The 19,217-nt window shown below is 48.4% G+C and overlaps 1 protein-coding gene across 9 annotated transcripts in view; it reads left to right on the top strand.

The window, feature by feature from the left end:
- Window positions 1-19,217, top strand: part of UPF2 (UPF2 regulator of nonsense mediated mRNA decay) — a 1,571,752-nt gene that overhangs the window by 997,964 nt on the left and 554,571 nt on the right. For all 9 annotated transcript variants that reach the window (XM_085652863.1, XM_085652867.1, XM_085652865.1 and 6 more), the window contains one exon: window positions 13-117. In XM_085652863.1, the coding sequence (XP_085508989.1) occupies window positions 13-117 (105 nt within the window). The remainder of the gene's footprint in view (window positions 1-12; window positions 118-19,217) is intronic.

Here is a 19,217-nt window from a genome sequence, read left to right as displayed (position 1 = left end):
ATTTTATTTCAGGATGGTTCAGAACATGAGGAGGATGAAGTGGAAGAGGAAGAGGAGGAAAATACGGATTACCTTACAGATTCCAACAAAGAAAATGAAACGGATGAAGAAAATACAGTATGTTGTTTATACATGGTGGAGATTAGTATTTTATGTTCTTATCTTCGTTTCTAATTGTGTTCCTTTTTTTTTTATTCTTTTTTTTTTATTGAGTTTATTGATACTTTGGCATAGAAAAACAACCAACAAAGGAACATGACATCCTTGGTATGAACTTACAGAGTACATAGAGGTCAATCAGCAGGGTACCATGCAAATAAAACCAGTATTGAAAGACAAGATAATCATATGCAGGGAAGTGGGACAAGGCAGGCATTTGGAATGTCTTCAGGTAACATCACGTGCCAGCATATAAGCAGTGAAAGGCGCCCATATGTCCCGCGGGCGGGACACCCTCGGTAGTTCCTCAGCATAGCAGGGAAGTTGGTCCCGGCAATAAGTTGTGTCCTGTAGCCAACATGCCAGACGCGGCGCCGCCCGCCCATCCCAGTGGAGCGCGACTCTGCGCTTCGCCAATTGCAACGTCAGTGCCACAAATTTACGACTGGCAGACTTAACATGAATCACATAACCTAGTAGGCAAATTTTCATAACACAGTCAATAGGTTCACCAACCATTTTCGTCAATGCATCTGTGACCTCACCCCAAAATTTCGCCACCTTTAAACAGGACCATGCCAAGTGCAGAAAGTCTGCTTCGTTGGCCCCACAGCGTTTACAACAGTGCGAATCACGCAATCCATACTTATACAGTTGCATTGGTGTAAAATAGACCTGATGGAGATATTTGTAATGTATATATTTAAGATTGCCATTTGCAGCGAACTGCCCCGTCATCCGACAACAAACCTCCCACTCTTTGTCTGTGAGCGGCTGCGGTAGGATAGCATTCCACCTTGCCAGTGAGCTCGACTCCACAGGCCCCTCCTCTTGTTGTGAGGCACTATATAATCTTGAAACCAACTTTGCACTTGTTTGTGTGGTGTATAACAATTGCAGGGCGCCAAGCGCCAGTGGTTCGTCTGGGAAGCCGGGGTAATGCGAGTGCAACGCAGCCCGTAGTCTACAGTAAATGAAAGTCAGCATGGAGATACGCTCCCCGTCCCCCACAAAGTCCCGAAGGCAGATGAATCGCCCATCAGGGAAAACGTCGCCCATAGTGTGCGCACCAGCCGTACGCCTCTCTTTAAGGGAGCCGGCCTCCCCAGTCACTGAAATAGCCATGTGGTGAACCAATGGCATCGCCGGTGCATACAGCGGCAACCTTCCAGACCTGCGTCCGAGCTCCTGCCAGGCGGAATAGGTACATTTCACCGTGTCGATTTCACCCCGTTCAAGTACCGTGGTGCTGTTCACAATCATTGCCCGAAGAGGGATCGGGTGGGTTGCACCCGCTTCCACCGCGACATGCGGCGTGAATGGTGGAGCATTCTGCCAGTAATATGCATAGTGTGCCTGAGCACACAGATAATACAAGCGCATATCCGGTACAGCAAAACCCCCCTTCTCATACGGCCTCGTGAGTGTTTCCCACCGTATCCTCTGCTTCTTCCCCCCCACGCCAGCGTGATGAGCAAGGAACGCAACGTGGCAAAAAAGTGTTGCGTGGGCCAAATGGGGATATTCACGAAGAAATACAAAAATTTCGGAAGGACTACCATCTTAATGAGAGCAACCCTATCAGCAAATGAAAGTGGCAGTCGGATCCACCGAGACACCTGATCCTCAAGCCGAGAGATTGCCGTACCATAATTGCTGCGAAGAACCACCTGGGGGTCCCTATGCACCCAGATACCTAACGGGCTCATCCGTCCACTCTAAAGGGTAGTCAAGAGCAACCTGCATAGTGCTAGCCGTTAGGGATACCACAATCTATTTGTTCCAGTTAATGGCGAGGCCCGAGTACCACTCAAACCTCACATATTCTCGGATCAGTCGTGCCAAGTGGGCCTCCGGTTCACGCACATACAGGACCATATCATCCGCATACATAGATACTGCTAACGGCCGCTGCAGAAAACGCAAAGCAGCCTCAGGTGAAGGTATTCTTCACAGCTGAACTACGCTCGCGCTGCTGCTAGCGACTGAATTTTTTAACTACTCCTGTTTTGTATTTGATTTGTTGCTTCATTTATTCCCCTTGATTTTAACGGTGTTTAGGCTGGGATCAGGTTGGTAACTTCCCCCCCTCTTACCGCACGTAAAATTATTCATATCACCGCCATTTTGGTGGGTCCGGGTCACGGGGATACCCCGGGGTGGACGCCATTTTGGTTTGGGCAGTGTATTTTCTGGCGGGCGCCATTTTGAGCGCTACTGCGCTCGGTTAGCCTCGCGGGACGCCTACTTAAAGCCGCTTCCTCCCGCGCAGCGGTACCGCGCAGTGGGACGCCGTCGCTTAGCCGGAGTCGTGCCTGAGTCAGGTTAATATCCACCCTTTAAGTGGCCCTTATTGCTGCGCTTGTAAAGGTTGGGCTTTGGCCCCTCCCGCTCCTATCCGCCAGAAGCCTGCTGCTGTTAATTCTCAGAGTGCGACGAACGCCCTGCGGATATTTAGCCTGAATGTCAGGTCATTGGTATTACACCATCAAGATATCCTTGACCTTTTGCATGATGAGACCCCGGATATTCTCGCCATCACTGAAACTTGGCTGCAGGAGGATGATGCAGCTATTATTAATCTTGCCTTTCCTCCGGAATACTCTATTTTCACCCTTAATCGCCCTACTAGAGGGGGGGGTATCGCACTTGCGGTGAAATCTAATTTCTCCTGCATTTGGAATGCTTTACATATTGCTGGGTGTGAGAGTGCCTCTTTTAAGATCGGGATTAGCCCCCAGTATTCGATCTCTGGGATGGTGGTCTATCGCCCCCCAGGCAATGACGTTGCGTTTAGAGAGGCTTTCCCTGACGCTGTTAGCACTCTGGCAATTGGTTGTGCCAACTTTTCTATATTGGGAGATTTGAATCTCCATTTTGATAATCAGAGTGCCCCGGCTGTATGTAATTTTCTTGCGGATCTTGAGGCCCTTCAGTTGTCCCAAAAAGTCTCTCAACCCACCCATATAGGAGGGCATATATTGGACCCTTTTTTTACAAACTTAACGGAAGCCTCAATTCTTTCCGTATCACCCCTTGGATGGACGGACCACTTTCTTGTGGATATTCGGGTTCTGTCACCTGGAATTATTCCAATTCCCTCAGCCCGATCAATCCCTAGAAGACACTGGAGTAAGCTTAGGTTAGAGGATTTTCATCTTGCTCTGACTACTGATCCGCTTGAACATTTGGATGATGTTGAATTGGGCTATGACCAGTTCTGTAATTGGATTACCAGGGCACTTGACTTCTTGATTCCCATTCTGACTAGTAAAATTAGTCCCAGAAAGTCTAACCCCTGGTATGACAGCGCACTACGTGCACTGAAAGGGAACTGTAGGCGTGCCGAGAGAGAATGGCGGAGATCTTATGACACGGCTAAGAAAGCGTTGTATCTGGCCTCAATTAAGATCTATCACCGTGCCATATGTAGAGCTCGTGCGACGTTCTACTCTCTGGAATTCCGTAGCAGCCCAAATCCATCTAAAACTATTCTCAAAGCTCTCAAGGATCTGTTGTCCAAGCGCACTACCTCTCCAGTTATGGCCTCTACCTCGCACTGTGAAGCCTTAGCATCTTTCTTTTTGGAGAAAGTGCAGGGCATCTATCGTGCTTTTTCTGGTACGGGACCCTCCCAGAAGGCTTTGGTGGTTGTCCCTGCCTTTCCCATGCTGGATTCTCTTCCGCAGCTTCTACCGGAGGCTTTTGACATACTGGCTCAGAAGGTTAAATCTGGCTCACCTTTGGACCCGATCTGTCCTGCTCTGTTTAGGAACCAGTCTTTTGTGGGACGCCCTACAGTTTGCTCTTTGATTAACATCTCGCTGGCTACGGGCACGGTCCCAATCAAATGGAAGCGGGCAGTGGTTTCTCCTATTCTGAAGAAGCCAAGCTTGGACGCTTTAAGACCGGAGAACCACCGCCCCATCTCGTTGCTCCCTTGGCCGGCCAAGCTGATGGAAGCTCATGTTAATCAGGCTCTCACCGACCATCTCACCCGAGCTAACATTCTGGATGATACCCAGAATGGGTTCCGGGCTGGGCATAGCACGGAGACTGCCCTTCTCGCCATGGTTGAACATCTGCGTTCGGTGCTGGATCAGGGACAGACGGCGGCGCTAGTGCTGTTAGATCTGAGCGCCGCCTTTGATACTGTCTCGCACAGTATCCTTCTGCACCGTTTGGAGGAGATTGGCGTTATGGGGTCGGCCCTACAGTGGTTCCGTTCCTTTCTCGACGATCGGTCTTTTTGCGTTGCCACACCTCCATATCAGTCCAAATTCCATCCTCTGGACCTGGGGGTGCCGCAGGGATCCTCACTGAGTCCCACCTTATTTAATCTTTACGTTAGACCGCTGGCTGATGTCGTCAAACAATGGGGCATGTATATGGTCTCATATGCTGACGACACTCAGCTGGCGGTTACTATCAGTGGGGATGCTGATGTGGACGCCCCTAAGTTCCAGAACGGGCTGAGGGAGGTGGCTAGCTGGATGACTGCCAACTGCCTCCAGCTTAACGCTAAGAAGACCGAGGTTATGATCGTCGGGAAGGGAAGGGATCTCTGGGGGGACAGATGGTGGCCGCTTATGGAGCTGAGAAATCTGGGGAGTATGGTTGGACTCTACTCTCAGCTTTGTGGGGCACACCAAGAAAACCGCAGCATGCTGTTTTGGAGTCCTTCGGGGCTTAAGGCCTGTCCTTAAGTTTTTTGACCCCCCCTACCAGGCAGATGGTGGTCCAGGCAACAGTTTTATCTCGCCTGGACTATGCCAGTTCGCTTCTGATAGGGAGTAATCATGCAGAAATTGTTCGCCTTCAACGCGTTCAAAATGCCGCTGCTAGAGCCATTGTCGGCTTGCCTAGGTCATGCTCGGTTTGTAGCACTCTTCGAGCGTTACATTGGCTGCCGATTAAGTCGAGAATTCATTTTAAAGTTTTATGTTTGGCTTTTAAAATTTTGAAAGGATCCGCTCCCCAGATCCTTTCGAATCTCTTGTCCGGTTATGTACCGACCCGTTCGTTAAGATCTTCGGGTCAAGCGCTTGCAGTAGTCCCGAGGTTCAAGCTTTGCCGAGTTGGTGGGCGCTCTTTCCGGATAAAAGCTGCAGCGCTTTGGAACTCGCTTCCGTTTGAGCTCCGCGCAATTGATGATCTTCTGTTGTTTCGGAAATCATTAAAAACTTTTTTGTTTTAATTGATCCCTCTGTCTCTGTTCTTCTGGTTAGTGTCTGTTGTGTTATATCTTGTCACGCGCCAGGACGCCCCTTAGCTGGGGCAGCTGTGCGCGTTATACATACTATTAACATAACATATTAACAGCATGTCGCTGCCTCAGGATACATGCCAATGGTTCCATCACCACCGCAAAAAGCAGGGGCGACAGAGGGCAGCCCTGGCGCGTGCCGCGCTGAATGGGTAGCGGGTCTGAAGTCCGCCCGTTTACCCGAATCCTGGCCACCGGGTCCGTGTAAAGCAATTTAATCCAATTTGTAAATAGGTATGGCACCCCCATCCGGTGCAACACCGCAAACATATAGCTCCAAGAAATGGAGTCGAACGCCTTCGCGGCATCCAGCAGGACAGCCGCAGCCGGCAATTTGGGCTCCAAAAGATGTATCACCGCAAACAGTGTCCGCAAATTGTGCGCTGTGGAACGGGCTGGGATGAACCCAGATTGGTCAGGCAGCACCATCACCGAGATCAGGAGACGCAGTCTGGTGGCCAGCACCTTTGCAAGTATCTTGACATCAGTATTCATCAAGGATAGGGGTCGGTAGGAGTCACAACTATCAGGCGGTTTCCCAGGCTTCAGGAGAGTTACGAGCAAAGCCTCTCGAAGTGAGTCTGGAAGCCGCTGGTTCTCATGCGCCTCCGCAAACATGGCTTGCAATTGGGGCACCAGGAGATCCACATATTCTTTATAAAACTCCGCAGGCAACCCGTCGGTTCCAGTAGCCTTACCATTGGGCAATGCAGCGATTGCCTCCCTGATCTCATCAGCTGTCAGCGGATGCATAAGAAAATCCTGATGCCTCCTCGACACCCACACCAATGCCACATCATCCAGGTATTGATTGATCTCATCTTCCGCGGTCGCTGACGACCACCATACAATTCCCTGTAATGTCTCACAAAGGCCGCAAGGATCCCAGGTGCGTCACAATGAGTTTCCCCACCTTCCACTATAGTGTGCACCGCACAACTCTTCATACACGGTTCTGTGCTGCGTCTGGCCAAAGCGCGCCCAGGTCGGCCCCCCTCTCCATAGTATCTAGCTTGCCATCGCAGAGACATATGTCTCACCTCCTGATCTGCTAATTCGTTGTACGCCGTAATTTTAGAGCGCAGTGTAGCCAAGACAGCGGGGTCCTGGTACTCAGCATAATTTAGCTCCAGATGCCCCAACTCGAGTTCTAAACGGCGCATGGAATCCCGAAGCGACCGAAGCACACCAGCCTGGTCCCCTCCACATATAATAGCAGCCGCAGGCAACTGATAGACCTTGCTCCAAATCTCTTCATAGAAAGCAGGGTCGTCTACATTAGGCCCATACACATTAATGATGGTGACCAACGTACCACATAGTTTTCCTTGTATAATTATGTATCTGCCATTAACATCCGTATACTCATGTATTCACAAACGGGACACCTTTCTTAATGAGAATCAGAACCCCGCGGGCATAGGAGGAATAAGAGGAGGCGAAGCACGAGCTGGCCCACCTAGCAGCCACCGAAGAGGCAGCAGCCCCAGTGAGATGCGTCTCTTGCAACAATGCTACATGTATGTTATGACGATCAAGATACGCCAACACTTGCCGAGTCTTTTTGGGGTTATTAAGACCCCTGACATTCCATGTGATCCAATTCAGTGTGCCTTCAGTATGCGTCACCTATCCCAATATAAGAAATCTGTAACAGAAGTGCGGTATAATGAATGTATGCATAGACTACCTGCCAGACCTGTGTTCAACACGCAAACAATCGAGCATGTAACATCCCCCAGAACTCCCCCACCCACCCACCCCAGCATCCCAATCACACCGGAGATACCCATGTAACTGAACAGCAGAACAAACAACTTCCATCCGGTCAGCCACGGGTGGCTAGCCCATCTGCCGCAACCACCGTCAGTCATCAACAGCGTGGGGCACACCCTTTGGCAGGACGCCAGTTGCCCGAATTCCCGCTCGGTGTAACAAGGGGGGGTCAGGGCTCAATGATAGCTCTCTCTATAATATTTCCCAATAAAGCGAGACCATAAGCAACGTCCATCATCAGCTCCCACAAATGAAACGCTGCCATGGAAAGCCCACACAGCCCCACAACCTCATGAACACCGGACCAACAACACTTTCCACCCAGCAAGCACGGAGCACACAGCGCATTCAACGAATGCTCCATCCGGCGCGACAAGCCCCAGCGGGACCCAACTGTACAGTATAAGCCGGATCGTCAATCATGCACTGCTCCTATACAAACCCAGCAACAAGCCAGCCCAGTCAAACGCACAAGTGTGTGAAGGGGCAGAACAATTCCCAGCCACATAAAAAGCATAGAAAACATGTTACATAACATAGTCAGCTGGGACATGAAATATTTCACAGATATCACTAATCTTCCAGTTCCACATCATCCTCAGCCACTCTATCAGCTCCCCGTCTCTCAAGCTGCTTAACAAACTGCATAGCGTCCTTCGCCGTTGTGAACAGTCGAGGCTTGCTGCCCTGGTGAATCCGAAGCCGCGCCGGGTAGAGCATGGCGTACTGAATCTTCAACGCCTGCAGCCTCTTTTTTACTGGTAGGAACTCCCGCCGAGCCTGCTGCACCGCCGCCGTGAAATCCGGGTAGAGCTGTACCTCCACTCCCTGGTACTGTGTAGTGCCCCGCTCTCTCGCCAATCAGAGCGCCGCGTCCCGATCCCTATAGTTAAGGAGCTTAGCTATGATCGGGCAGGGCGCTGCCCCGGGAATCAGGCGCGGCGCAAGGGAGCGGTGCGCTCTCTCAACCACCAACATACTGGAGAAATTCTCCGCTCCGAAGAGCGCCTTGAGCATATCTTCGATGTACAGCTCCATTTTCCCAACATTTGTGGATTCGGGCACCCCAATAACGCGCAGGTTGTTGCGGCGGGACCTCGCCTCCAACTCCTCATTCTTCGCGGATATCACCAAGAGCACCTATTCCATTTGGGCGCAGGACGCCCCGATCCGCTCGACCCTATCTTCCGTAGAGGAAATGCGCTGCTCCGTTTCCGCAATACGCACCCCTTGTTTATCCATCGTGGACACCATGCTGTCCATACGAAGATTGAAGGCGTCAATCTTACTGTCTATGGCTTGCAGACTCTGCTGCATGGTGAGCATCATCTTTTCAAGTCTACTAGTGGTACCCGCCCCCACATCCATATCAATGTCCGAGTCCGCTTCCGCAGGCGGAGCAGCCTTTTTAACCCGTTTGGCGTCAAAGGACAACTTGGACTGCATCTGTTTGTCCGTCTTCCCCATCACGGTAGAGGGACAGTCACACCCCCCACTGGCGATACTCACACCGTCCCAGCAAATTAACACAAATCCCCGTAGGTGAAGTCGCCCACTTCCAGGAGCGCCAGCCAGGGGCGAGCAGGGCTTCTCGTGCCTGTCAGCCAGATGGGGCACTCACTCAACTCAGGTCTTGCACCCCAAGTATGCGCCACAGGATCCGATGGCACCGCACGTTAACAGCAGCGCACCGCCAAACGCGCGATGCTCAACACCAGCAGAGGTTCAAGGGTGCAGCACTGTCCCCGCAGCAGCCGTCCGCAGCGCCAGCGGCGCGCGAGCCTCCCACGTAGACCCCAAAGATAGTGATATGTCTCCTCAGGTCGGCGCCACAACTCGCACCCAGGCAGCAAAATGGCGGATGGATTACAGGCAGCAAGTCCGCCGGCACAGCGCACACCTCCCGGGTGCGAGTCTGTAGCACACACTGCAGTCAGGGCACCACATGCAAAGCCCACGCTGCCCGCAGCAGCTGTGAAAACCAGGACAGGCTCCCGCCCGCGACTCCGGCAGCCCCCACCTCTGTCATCCGGATCCTTGCGACTCCAGGCGCTTACCGCACCAGCAGCAGTCCGGGCCGGCCCCTCGCGGCGTAGTCCAGGTCGGGCGCCGATATCGATGCGAGTCCACCGCTACCCAGGAGGATATCTTTCATAATTAAATAATTGATGGAAATCTGTGTAAAATTGTTTGAACGTTTCTTATTACAAGCTAGTTATTTCAGAGCTCCCTTTTACAAAATAAATATTATTACTGTTTGCCCCTATTTATTTTTGACTAATAGTAATGTATCAGAAATGCCAAAGCTTTTGTACATTATGCTTCCAAGTACCATTGCCAATACGATTGCCTTTGGAGCCTAGGTACTAGACCTTGATTGGCTCTCAGTCCCCTTCTCTTTTTTTTGTACTACCATTACCATATCAGTTCTTAGATTCAGCAAACAATAAAAGAAAACTCAAAGCAAATATTGAAAAAGATATTAGCTGTCCCATATTCATTACTTACTGGAAGCAGAAATTTGTCTTTTGCTTTCTTGATTCACTTTTGCTCTTTGCAGTCAACAGTCTGCGCCCGGAGCGCAACCAGCGCCAGAACCCCTGTCCAATTTGTTGGGCGCTGTTATTCACAAAGTGAACTGATGAGTCTAAATACTTGTGAGTGCTCCACTTATAAATGGAAGCTGGATACTGGGAATGGTAGCTTCTTGCGGTGCAATCTATGTGGATTGAAGGCCCTAGATGATAGTACAAACCTTATTGACAAGGTCAGGGTAGGTTCCAGCCAAAATAGCACTTATCTACCATCGGTAATCACTACTTCAATAGCCTCCAACAATAACTCTAATATATTAAGCTGCATCCTACTCAATACTAGATCTATGGTCAAACACAAATATGACCTTTAGTGTCTGATTCAAACTAGAGACCCGGACCTGTTTTTTTTGACGGAAACCTGGGCCACAGAAGCTTGCAAGCCAGATTGGAACACGGCGGTCCCAGCGGGCTATCTGGTTGCCAACTGCGACAGGGTGGATCCGAAGGGGGAAGGGGGAGGGGGTGGAATAGCGTTGATCTACATAGCCTGCTACGGCGTGAGGATTCCTCCTGAGCCCACTTTGGAGGCTGAGGCGATCACATTTAGTGTTAAAAAAAAAACAATTTAGAACTCTTTCAGGGGCTACTTATTTATAGACCCTTAGGCTCACGTACATCTTATACCAATTCCCTACAGACGCATCTGGAATTCTGCATGGACTCGACCTCTGTGACAATATTAGGTGATCTTAATTATCATTTAGAGGCTAAGAACAATTATGATACAACATTTTTGATAGACACCTTAGCTAGTTTTGGTCTGAAACAGAGCGTCTCAAAGCCCACCCATCAAGCTGGTCTTACCCTTGATGCTATCTTTACCAACAATGAGAACATTGTAGTAAAAACTGTGTTGCCATTACCCTGATATGATCACTTTTTAGTTCAATCAATCAATCAATAAATACTTTATTTCGGTTCTTTTACAAACCATAAAAGTACATATACAATATAAAACACATTTCAGGTAAAGTGCCAAAAGTGAATAACTATACATTCTTCCACAAAATAAAGTCATTACTAAAGATGAAGACATAAATAGTGCAAAAAACACAATGAATCATTACTGGTCCAGACAGTTTCTCAATTTAACAGTTAATTTTAAAAATTCCTTCATTTGGAGGATACTGTCACTATGCAAAAGTTGTAAATACATTAATGCCGGTCTGATTTGTGTAAAATAAAGTTTTTTTTAAAGAGTTACCAAATAGCGCTTGTGTGGAAATTCATAAAACTTACATAAAAATATAAAATGCAGCATGTCCTGCGGAGACTTTCCGTCGCAGCCGCAGGGTGCTGCCGATTTATTAAAAATGTCTGTTTTTGGTCTGATCAACAGATGATGGAAAAGATTTAACCTGAACCTCGTCAACAGAAATTTTTCATGGGAGGTCAGTGAGCCAGTCAGGTACGGTTCTATAGTTACACAGGTTTTCAGCATGGCAAATTTCCTCACGCTTTGTTTCTGGAGCTCCACACCTTCCCTCCGGGTCCTCCTATCTATAAGGAAGGCCCGTTTAATGAGCTCCAAATCCCCTTTTACAATTTTACTCGGGTATTCAAACAGTTCTGGACGGCCAAGCCTAGCAAAGTTGGATTCAGATATTTTATCCAAGGAGTACACGTTACCTTATCCTGACCCAGAAAATCCCTCACAATCAAATGCGTTAGTGGTATATTCTGATTTATCCCTAATTTAAGCCAGCAGGTCAAGGGACGTAAAGAGAACATGTCACTTAAATATTGCGTCCCTAGCTCTTCATGTTCGACAAGGTTAGACGTGCCTGCAGGGACACATAGAAGACGCTTCAAAAAAGAGTTATCAGCAATCTGCAGTTGCTCACCACCAACATACCCCCAGATTTCACTGCCATAAATTGCAGTTGCCACTGACTTTGCATTATACAGTTTTAACATGGCACAAATGGGTTTTTTCCCCAATTTGGCAGCAAAATTAAAGATAGAAGCATTAACCCTCACAAATTCTCCTTTCTTTTTTGCAAGATGAGGGGCCCAATTAAGTTTGGTATCAAAGAGAACCCCAAGATAAGAGAACGTTTTTGTTAAGGGGATTATAGCTTCCATCGATTTTAAATGTGAAAGTCCTCCTTGGTTGCTGACCTACTTGCATGACAAATGATTTGGAATTGTTAACCAAAAGATCTCTATCTGTCATGATCAATTTAAAAGCATCTAGGAGAGATTGAAGTCCCTTCTCAGTTCTCGAAATTAAAACCGCATCATCTGCGTACAGAAGTTTAGGAATTCCCCGCCTACCGACTCTAGGACAGTCAGCCGGGACATTCTGTAGCACGCTATCCAGCTCATTGATATAAAAATTAAAAAGAAAGGGGGCCAAGATACATCCCTGGCGAACCCCCTTTCTAATACTAAAATTATTCGTTACACTCAGATCTTGAGAGTATCTCACGTTAGCTCTGGTGTTATGTAGATCAGCCAGAAAATCAACCACACCACTGTCTACCCCCTTCTCCCTCATGGATCCATGGAGGTGAGATGGATGGTGCCCCTTTGTGCTACGGTATACTTACTTAATATTAAAAAGAGGTTAAGGCACTGAGTTATTGTAGAGCGACCTCTACAAAATCCATACTGAGAAATGGACATGATGTTTTTTTCCTCTGCCCAGTCAGAGAGTCGCTGCAAAAGAATTCTTCCTACAATTTTAACCATAGAGTCTATCAGTGAAATGGGTCTATAACAATGTGGACTACCTTTGTCCCCCTTCTTAAAAACCGGGACAATTGTAGAGACACCCCAAGATTGCGGGCACCTGTCTTTCACAGCAGCATTAAAAACAGATTCTAATATGGGTGCCCAAAAGTTAGGCTCGGACTTGTACAAGTCCGGAGGGATCCCATCAGGCCCTGGTGCTTTACCAGCTGTTAGACCCACAATGCCCTCAATAACTTCACCTCTATTGAGGCTAATTGTTTCACCACTGACAAAAAAGGCAGAGCTAAGAGACTCATCCATCGGGCAACAGTACAATTTCTTATAGTGTGCTTCCCAGTCCTCCTTAGGAATATGACATTCTAAGCCGTCACCCGGGTCCTGGACCAAAAAAGGTTTCCTCATCACTGCCCAGAATCTAGTGCTACACTGCAAAGTAGAGGGATCAAGAATCTCACTCCATGCCTCTTCCCTAAGGAATTCCTTGTGTCGGGCGATAGAAGTTTTATATATCTTGCGACATAGCTGAACTTCTGCCAAAAGCTGTTGATGCACACGCAATATTTTAAACGTATATATAAAAATTCAATAAACAATAGCAGTTGTTAGAACTCTTGTTCTTCTTTATTCTTGAAAGATTTCTTCCACTCCCAACGCGTTTCGTCGCAATAGTGATTAACCCAAACGACTTCCTCAGGGCTGGAAGTAATGAAATTAAATTACAATAAATCATATTTCCCCTATTAAGTACAATTCATCAATTGGATACAATCCAAAACTAGTGTAGAAGACAGCAAAATGATACAAATTAAGAAAACGTACCAACATCTAATTTTGCAGAATGTTTGTTATAACTTAATATCACACAGGATTACCTCACTTGTATATAGTGAAATTGTGCATCAGTCCTGATTTGTACGGACCCAGTGCCCTACTATACCATGAACTTGAATCAATCTCAAACTAAATGTCATATAACAAAAGCACCCAAAAAGTGCGAATCACCCCAAAGTAGTGAGAGACATGCTGTACCCATATAATGTATTTATTCATACCTTCAGTTTTCTTATTCCAATGTATTCCTATTTAATTGTATTGAATGAATTTCACAGTTAGTAACTGCGAGACACAAGAGGCATAGGAAAATCACTCGCAAAGCGGTTCTCCCGCCAGAATTTTGTTTATAAAACGATTGCTTACCTCATTAATTTCTTCGCAATGTGTTAAGTTATACTCCAGAAATTTATGTATTAAATCCCGCTTCAGATGCTGCACCAAAGTCCCTATAAGGAATAACCATAACAGTCTGCTGTGTAAGCACATTTCGCCAAATACAAAACGCCCTACCATAAATAGACGTGAATTTCGTATCTCTTTCCAATTCCTAATGCGTGCCAAACCGCTAAGATTAACGGTATGTTCGAGGCATGTGGGCTGCTGAATTCATATCTGTGCATAGATCGCCGCCTAGTGTTGGGTCCGGATGTTTGCACGTTGTTGTCCTGGAAGAGTCTTCGAAGTATCCTGAGATAGGTGACTCCTCCCCTGGACCACAGTGCGCATGGGCATCCTCTCCATCCTCAGATTGTTTTTTTCCGCCATTGGGTTCGGATGTGCTTATCTTGACTCAAGTTAGGAAAAACTTTTTTCAGGCCAAAAGGCCTTTAGTTCGCGTCGGTACTGTTCCCGATCGGTATCGACAGTTACTTGTTAGTTTACTAACTTCAAAAACAACTTTTTCGAATCGACCATCGACACCATCGACGATGGAATCGAGGACACCATTCAAGCGGTGTCCTGTTTGCAATGCGAAATATCCCCATGTCGACGTCCACCCGGTGTGCAACAAATGCCTTTCACCGGATCACGACGAATCCACATGTATGGCCTGTGCCCGATTCCGATCCAAAAAGACTCTCCGGAATCGACGAGCAGCGAGACTTGAAGCGCAGCAAGCGGCACCGGCCCCGACCAACATCTTCAGCGCCGCCACATCATCGATGCCGACACCGGCAGAATTATGCTCCACAAGCGGAGAATATCTTCCGAACACGCTTTGGACTCCTACCGGATCCCGCTAAAGAAAAAGCTGCCAGCGGATTCGGAACCAGTTCTTTACGAACGTCTCCATACCTCCTACCCAGATCCACAGTCCTTCTCTCCGACACACTCCGAAACCGACGTTTTGGAGGACTATATGGGTGACGACGTCCCCTACCCTGAAGGCCAACAGGACCCTGAAGGCCAACAGGACCCTGAACAGGCTTGGGATGACCCTGTAGACACAGGTGCACCTATGGATACACAGGACACGCAGCTATATGGCGCAAAAACGTCTCCCACAGAGGACACTGCCGCATTCAACGCCCTAATTCAACGTGCTGCGGCAAATCATGGTGTGCAACTCCACTCTGACACAATCGAGGACGATTTTCTAATGGATACTTTCGCATCCTCAGAAAGGAATATCAAAACTCTACCCATGTTGAAAGGTGTCCTCAAGCCAGCAAAGGACATTTTCAAATAACCCACCAGGGCAAGAGTAATAAACCCCAGGATCGACAAGAAATATAGATCGGCACCTGGGGACCCTAAGTACATTAGAGGCCAGTTGCCTCTGGATTCCATCGTAGTCGCTAATGCTCGCAAACGGGCGCACTCGCAGACAACTGGGGATGCTCCTCCCCCGGACAAAGAGTCCAAGGTGCTAGAGACCTCCGGCAAACGAGTTGCAGCCCAGGCAGCTAACATATGGCGTATTGCCAATACCCAGGCGCTCCTAGCTCGCTACGATCGCGCACACTATGACGCATTAGAAACCCTACTCCAACATCTACCTGACCAATACAAAGAGGGAGCAGAGATTCTCATCAGGGAGGGACAACTCCTCACAAACGCATCCATTAAGTGTGCACTGGATGCCGCAGATGACACGCCTGGTTACGAATCTCCGGATTCAAACCTGAGGTTCAAAATAACATTCTCAATCAACCGGTCAACCCCGACTACTTATTCGGACCAGAGGTTGACACCACCCTAGAAAAAATAAAAAAGGACACAGACACTGCAAAGTCCATGGGGGCTCTCCAAACGCAGACCTTTCGGAGTGGCTCCTTTCGTCGCCCCGGAAATAGAGGAGCAGGTAGAGGACAGGGGTCACAGCAAACTTACAACAAGGGCAACACACAAAGTACCTACGATAAAAACACCTGAGGTGGATATCGTGGCTCCAGCACAAAGGGCAGAGGACGCGGATATGGCAATACCAGGTCCTCCCCCAAGAACAAACAGTGACGCCCTCTCCCTTCCTCCCGACCACATAACACCTGTCGGGGGAAGGCTACAAGGGTTCCTGTCCACGTGGAACTCCATCACCACGGACAGGTGGGTCAAAGATATTATCAAACACGGTTACTGCCTAGAATTAACTTCCACTCCACCCACAATACCGCCAAAACACCGTCCTATGTCCTCAGAGCACTTAGCGCTATTACAGCAGGAAGTGCTAAGTATGCTGAAAAAAGGCGCAATAGAGGTCGTACCCGTCCACGAGCAAGGTACGGGGGTGTACTCCCTGTACTTCTTAATACCGAAAAAGGACGGGTCACTCAGACCTATACTAGACCTGAGACCCCTCAACCACTACATTCTCTCAGAGCATTTCCACATGCTCACCCTACAACAAGTCCTCCCGCTGCTCAAACAGGGAGACTTCCTGGCCACGCTAGACCTCAAAGATGCGTATTTCCACATACCCATTCACCCCTCGCACAGAAAATATCTCAGGTTCACTATTCAAGGGCAGCACTACCAATTCAAGGTTCTTCCCTTCGGCGTGACAACAGCACCCAGGGTTTTCACAAAGTGCCTAGCTACTGTGGCTGCACATCTACGGAGGCAACACATTCACGTCTACCCTTACCTGGACGACTGGCTTGTTCAGGCAAAGTCAGCCCAGCAATGTGCCAGCCACATGTCCCGCACCATTCACCTTCTTCACAGTCTGGGGTTCTCACTAAATTATCCGAAATCACATCTCCAACCCGCACACGTACAACAGTACCTAGGTGCGACCATAGACACTCTGGCAGCCACAGCTCAGCCAAATTTAGTGAGGATCAACAGCATGCAACTGCTGATTTCCAAGTTCAAACCCCAACACTCCCTTCCTGCGCGAGAGTTCATGCAGTTGATAGGCATGATGGCCTCCTGCATTTTCATAGTCCTCACGCGAGACTACATATGCGCCCGCTTCAGGAGTGCTTAGCACGTCAATGGAATCAGGCTCACGGGCAACTAAAAGACCTAGTGTTGGTGAGCGGTCGGGCATACAACTCTCTGCATTGGTGGAATCCACAAAACCTTTGCAAGGGCCGACCGTTTCAAGAGCCTGTTCCACAAATAATACTGACAGCGGACGCGTCTCTCCAGGGATGGGGAGCTGATGTACTCAACTACACAGTGCAGGGACTATGGACAATACAACAAAAGAAGATGCACATCAACTTCTAGAACTGATGGCAATCTTCCTGGCAATGAAAGCATTCAAAGTACATCTGTGCAACAAGGTCGTGTTGATCCGGACGGACAACATGACTGCCATGTACTACATACAGAAGCCGGGAGGAACACACTCTCCACAGTTGTCTCATCTGGCTCAGAGCATGTGGAAGTGGGCCATTCAGAGGAACATATTCCTCATGGCGGAACACCTCCCCGGCAAGGACAACCAGATGGCGGATCTCCTCAGCAGACACAGCCACCATATGCACGAGTGGGAGTTACACCCATCAGTACTCCAACCGTACTTCCAGCAGTGGGGTCATCCGGAGATAGACCTATTCGCCACAAGCGAAAACGCAAAATGCCAAAGCTTTGCCGCCAGGTTCCCACATCCGCAATCGCAGGGCAATGCGATATGGATGAACTGGTCCGGCAGATTTGCGTACGCTTTTCCCCCAGCACCATTGATACCGCTGGTGGCACGCAAACTCAGACAACACTCACAAACACTCGTCCTGGTTGCTCCAACATGGGCACGCCAACCATGGTACACCACCTTTCTCGAACTTTCCGTGGTGCCGCATCAAAGGCTGCGGATCCAACCCGCGCATTTGACGCAGAACCATGGAGAGATTCAGCACCCAGATCCGCAACAGCTGAACCTGGCAATCTGGCTCCTGAAGTCCTAGAGTTTGGCTACCTAAACCTGCCACCTGACTGTATGGACATCATTAAGGAAGCTAGAAGACCCACTACCAGAGCTTGCTATGCAGCCAAATGGAAAAGGTTCGTCATTTATTGCAATAACAATGACATTAACCCGCTAGACGCATCCATCCAAAACATAATTTGTTACCTCTTACACCTATACCGATGCAATCTGGCATACACCTCAATACGTGTCCATTTGACCGCAATATCAGCCTATCTCCAAAACAGGCAGCACCTCTCTTTATTCAGAGTGCCTGCCATCAAAGCATTCTTGGAAGGACTCAAACGTGTAATTCCTCCAAGCCACCCACCAGCTCCAATGTGGAACCTCAACTTGGTCCTCACACGCCTGATGGGTCCACCCTTCGAACCTCTACACTCATGCGAGATTCAATTCCTCACCTGGAAAGTAGCTTTCCTAGTAGCGATCACTTCTTTGAGGAGAGTTAGTGAACTCCAGGCACTAACTGTTCAAGAGCCATTCATACAGGTTCACGCCAACAGGGTCGTACTACGTACCAACCCCAAATTCATGCCCAAGGTGATATCGCAGTTCCACATAAATCAAACTATCGAACTGCCTGTTTTCTTTCAAAACCCACAAACTGTCGCGGAAAGAGCACTCCATACACTAGATGTAAAGAGAGCCCTCATGTACTATATAGACAGGACTAAAGTCTTTAGGAAAACAAAACAACTTTTCGTTGCCTTTGCCCCACACCACAAAGGTAACGCCATCTCCAAAGCAGGTTTAGCCAGATGGATCGTTAAATGTATTCAAATTTGCTATCAAAAAGCTAAACACACATTAACGATTCCCCCACGAGCCCACTCAACACGTAAGTTAGGGGCCTCCATGGCTTTCCTGGGAAACATTCCTTTGCATGATATATGTAGAGCAGCCACCTGGTCCACTACACATACATTTACCAAACACTATTGTGTAGATGTGCAATCAGAACAGCAGGCAGCTGTAGGACAGGCTGTTTTCAAAACTCTTTTTCAGACCGCTGCAGCTGGCACTGGTAGCCGCCGCTAATAGAGGGTACTGCTATATATTCTATGCACAGATATGAATTCAGCAGCCCACATGCCTCGAGCTGAATATGCTACTTAACAGTATGCATCTGTTCTTGGCATGTAGGGCTGCTGACATTCATATCGCCCACCCTCCTCCCCGGCGCCTGTAGCAGCTGCAGCTCTCAGAATTACTGTAAGCATGGTCATCACTTTCTGTATCTACTCCATCACTGCCACAATGGCGAAAAACAATCTGAGGATGGAGAGGGTGCCCATGCGCACTATGGTCCAGGGGAGCAGTCACCTATCTCAGGATACTTCGAAGACTCTTCCAGGACAACAACGTGCAAACATCCGGACCCAACACTAGACGGCGATCTATGCACAGATATGAATGTCAGCAGCCCTACATGCCAAGAACAGATGCATACTGGTAAGTAGCATATTCAATATCTTTGAAGGTACCTTAAATTTCAGGACCTAAAAGTTAA

Source organism: Triturus cristatus, chromosome 4_1 (assembly GCF_964204655.1).
Source record: "Triturus cristatus chromosome 4_1, aTriCri1.1, whole genome shotgun sequence".
NCBI classification, from domain to species: domain Eukaryota; kingdom Metazoa; phylum Chordata; class Amphibia; order Caudata; family Salamandridae; genus Triturus; species Triturus cristatus.
The sequence above is the reverse complement of the archived record's forward strand: the minus strand, read 5'-3'. Positions and strand labels throughout refer to the sequence as shown.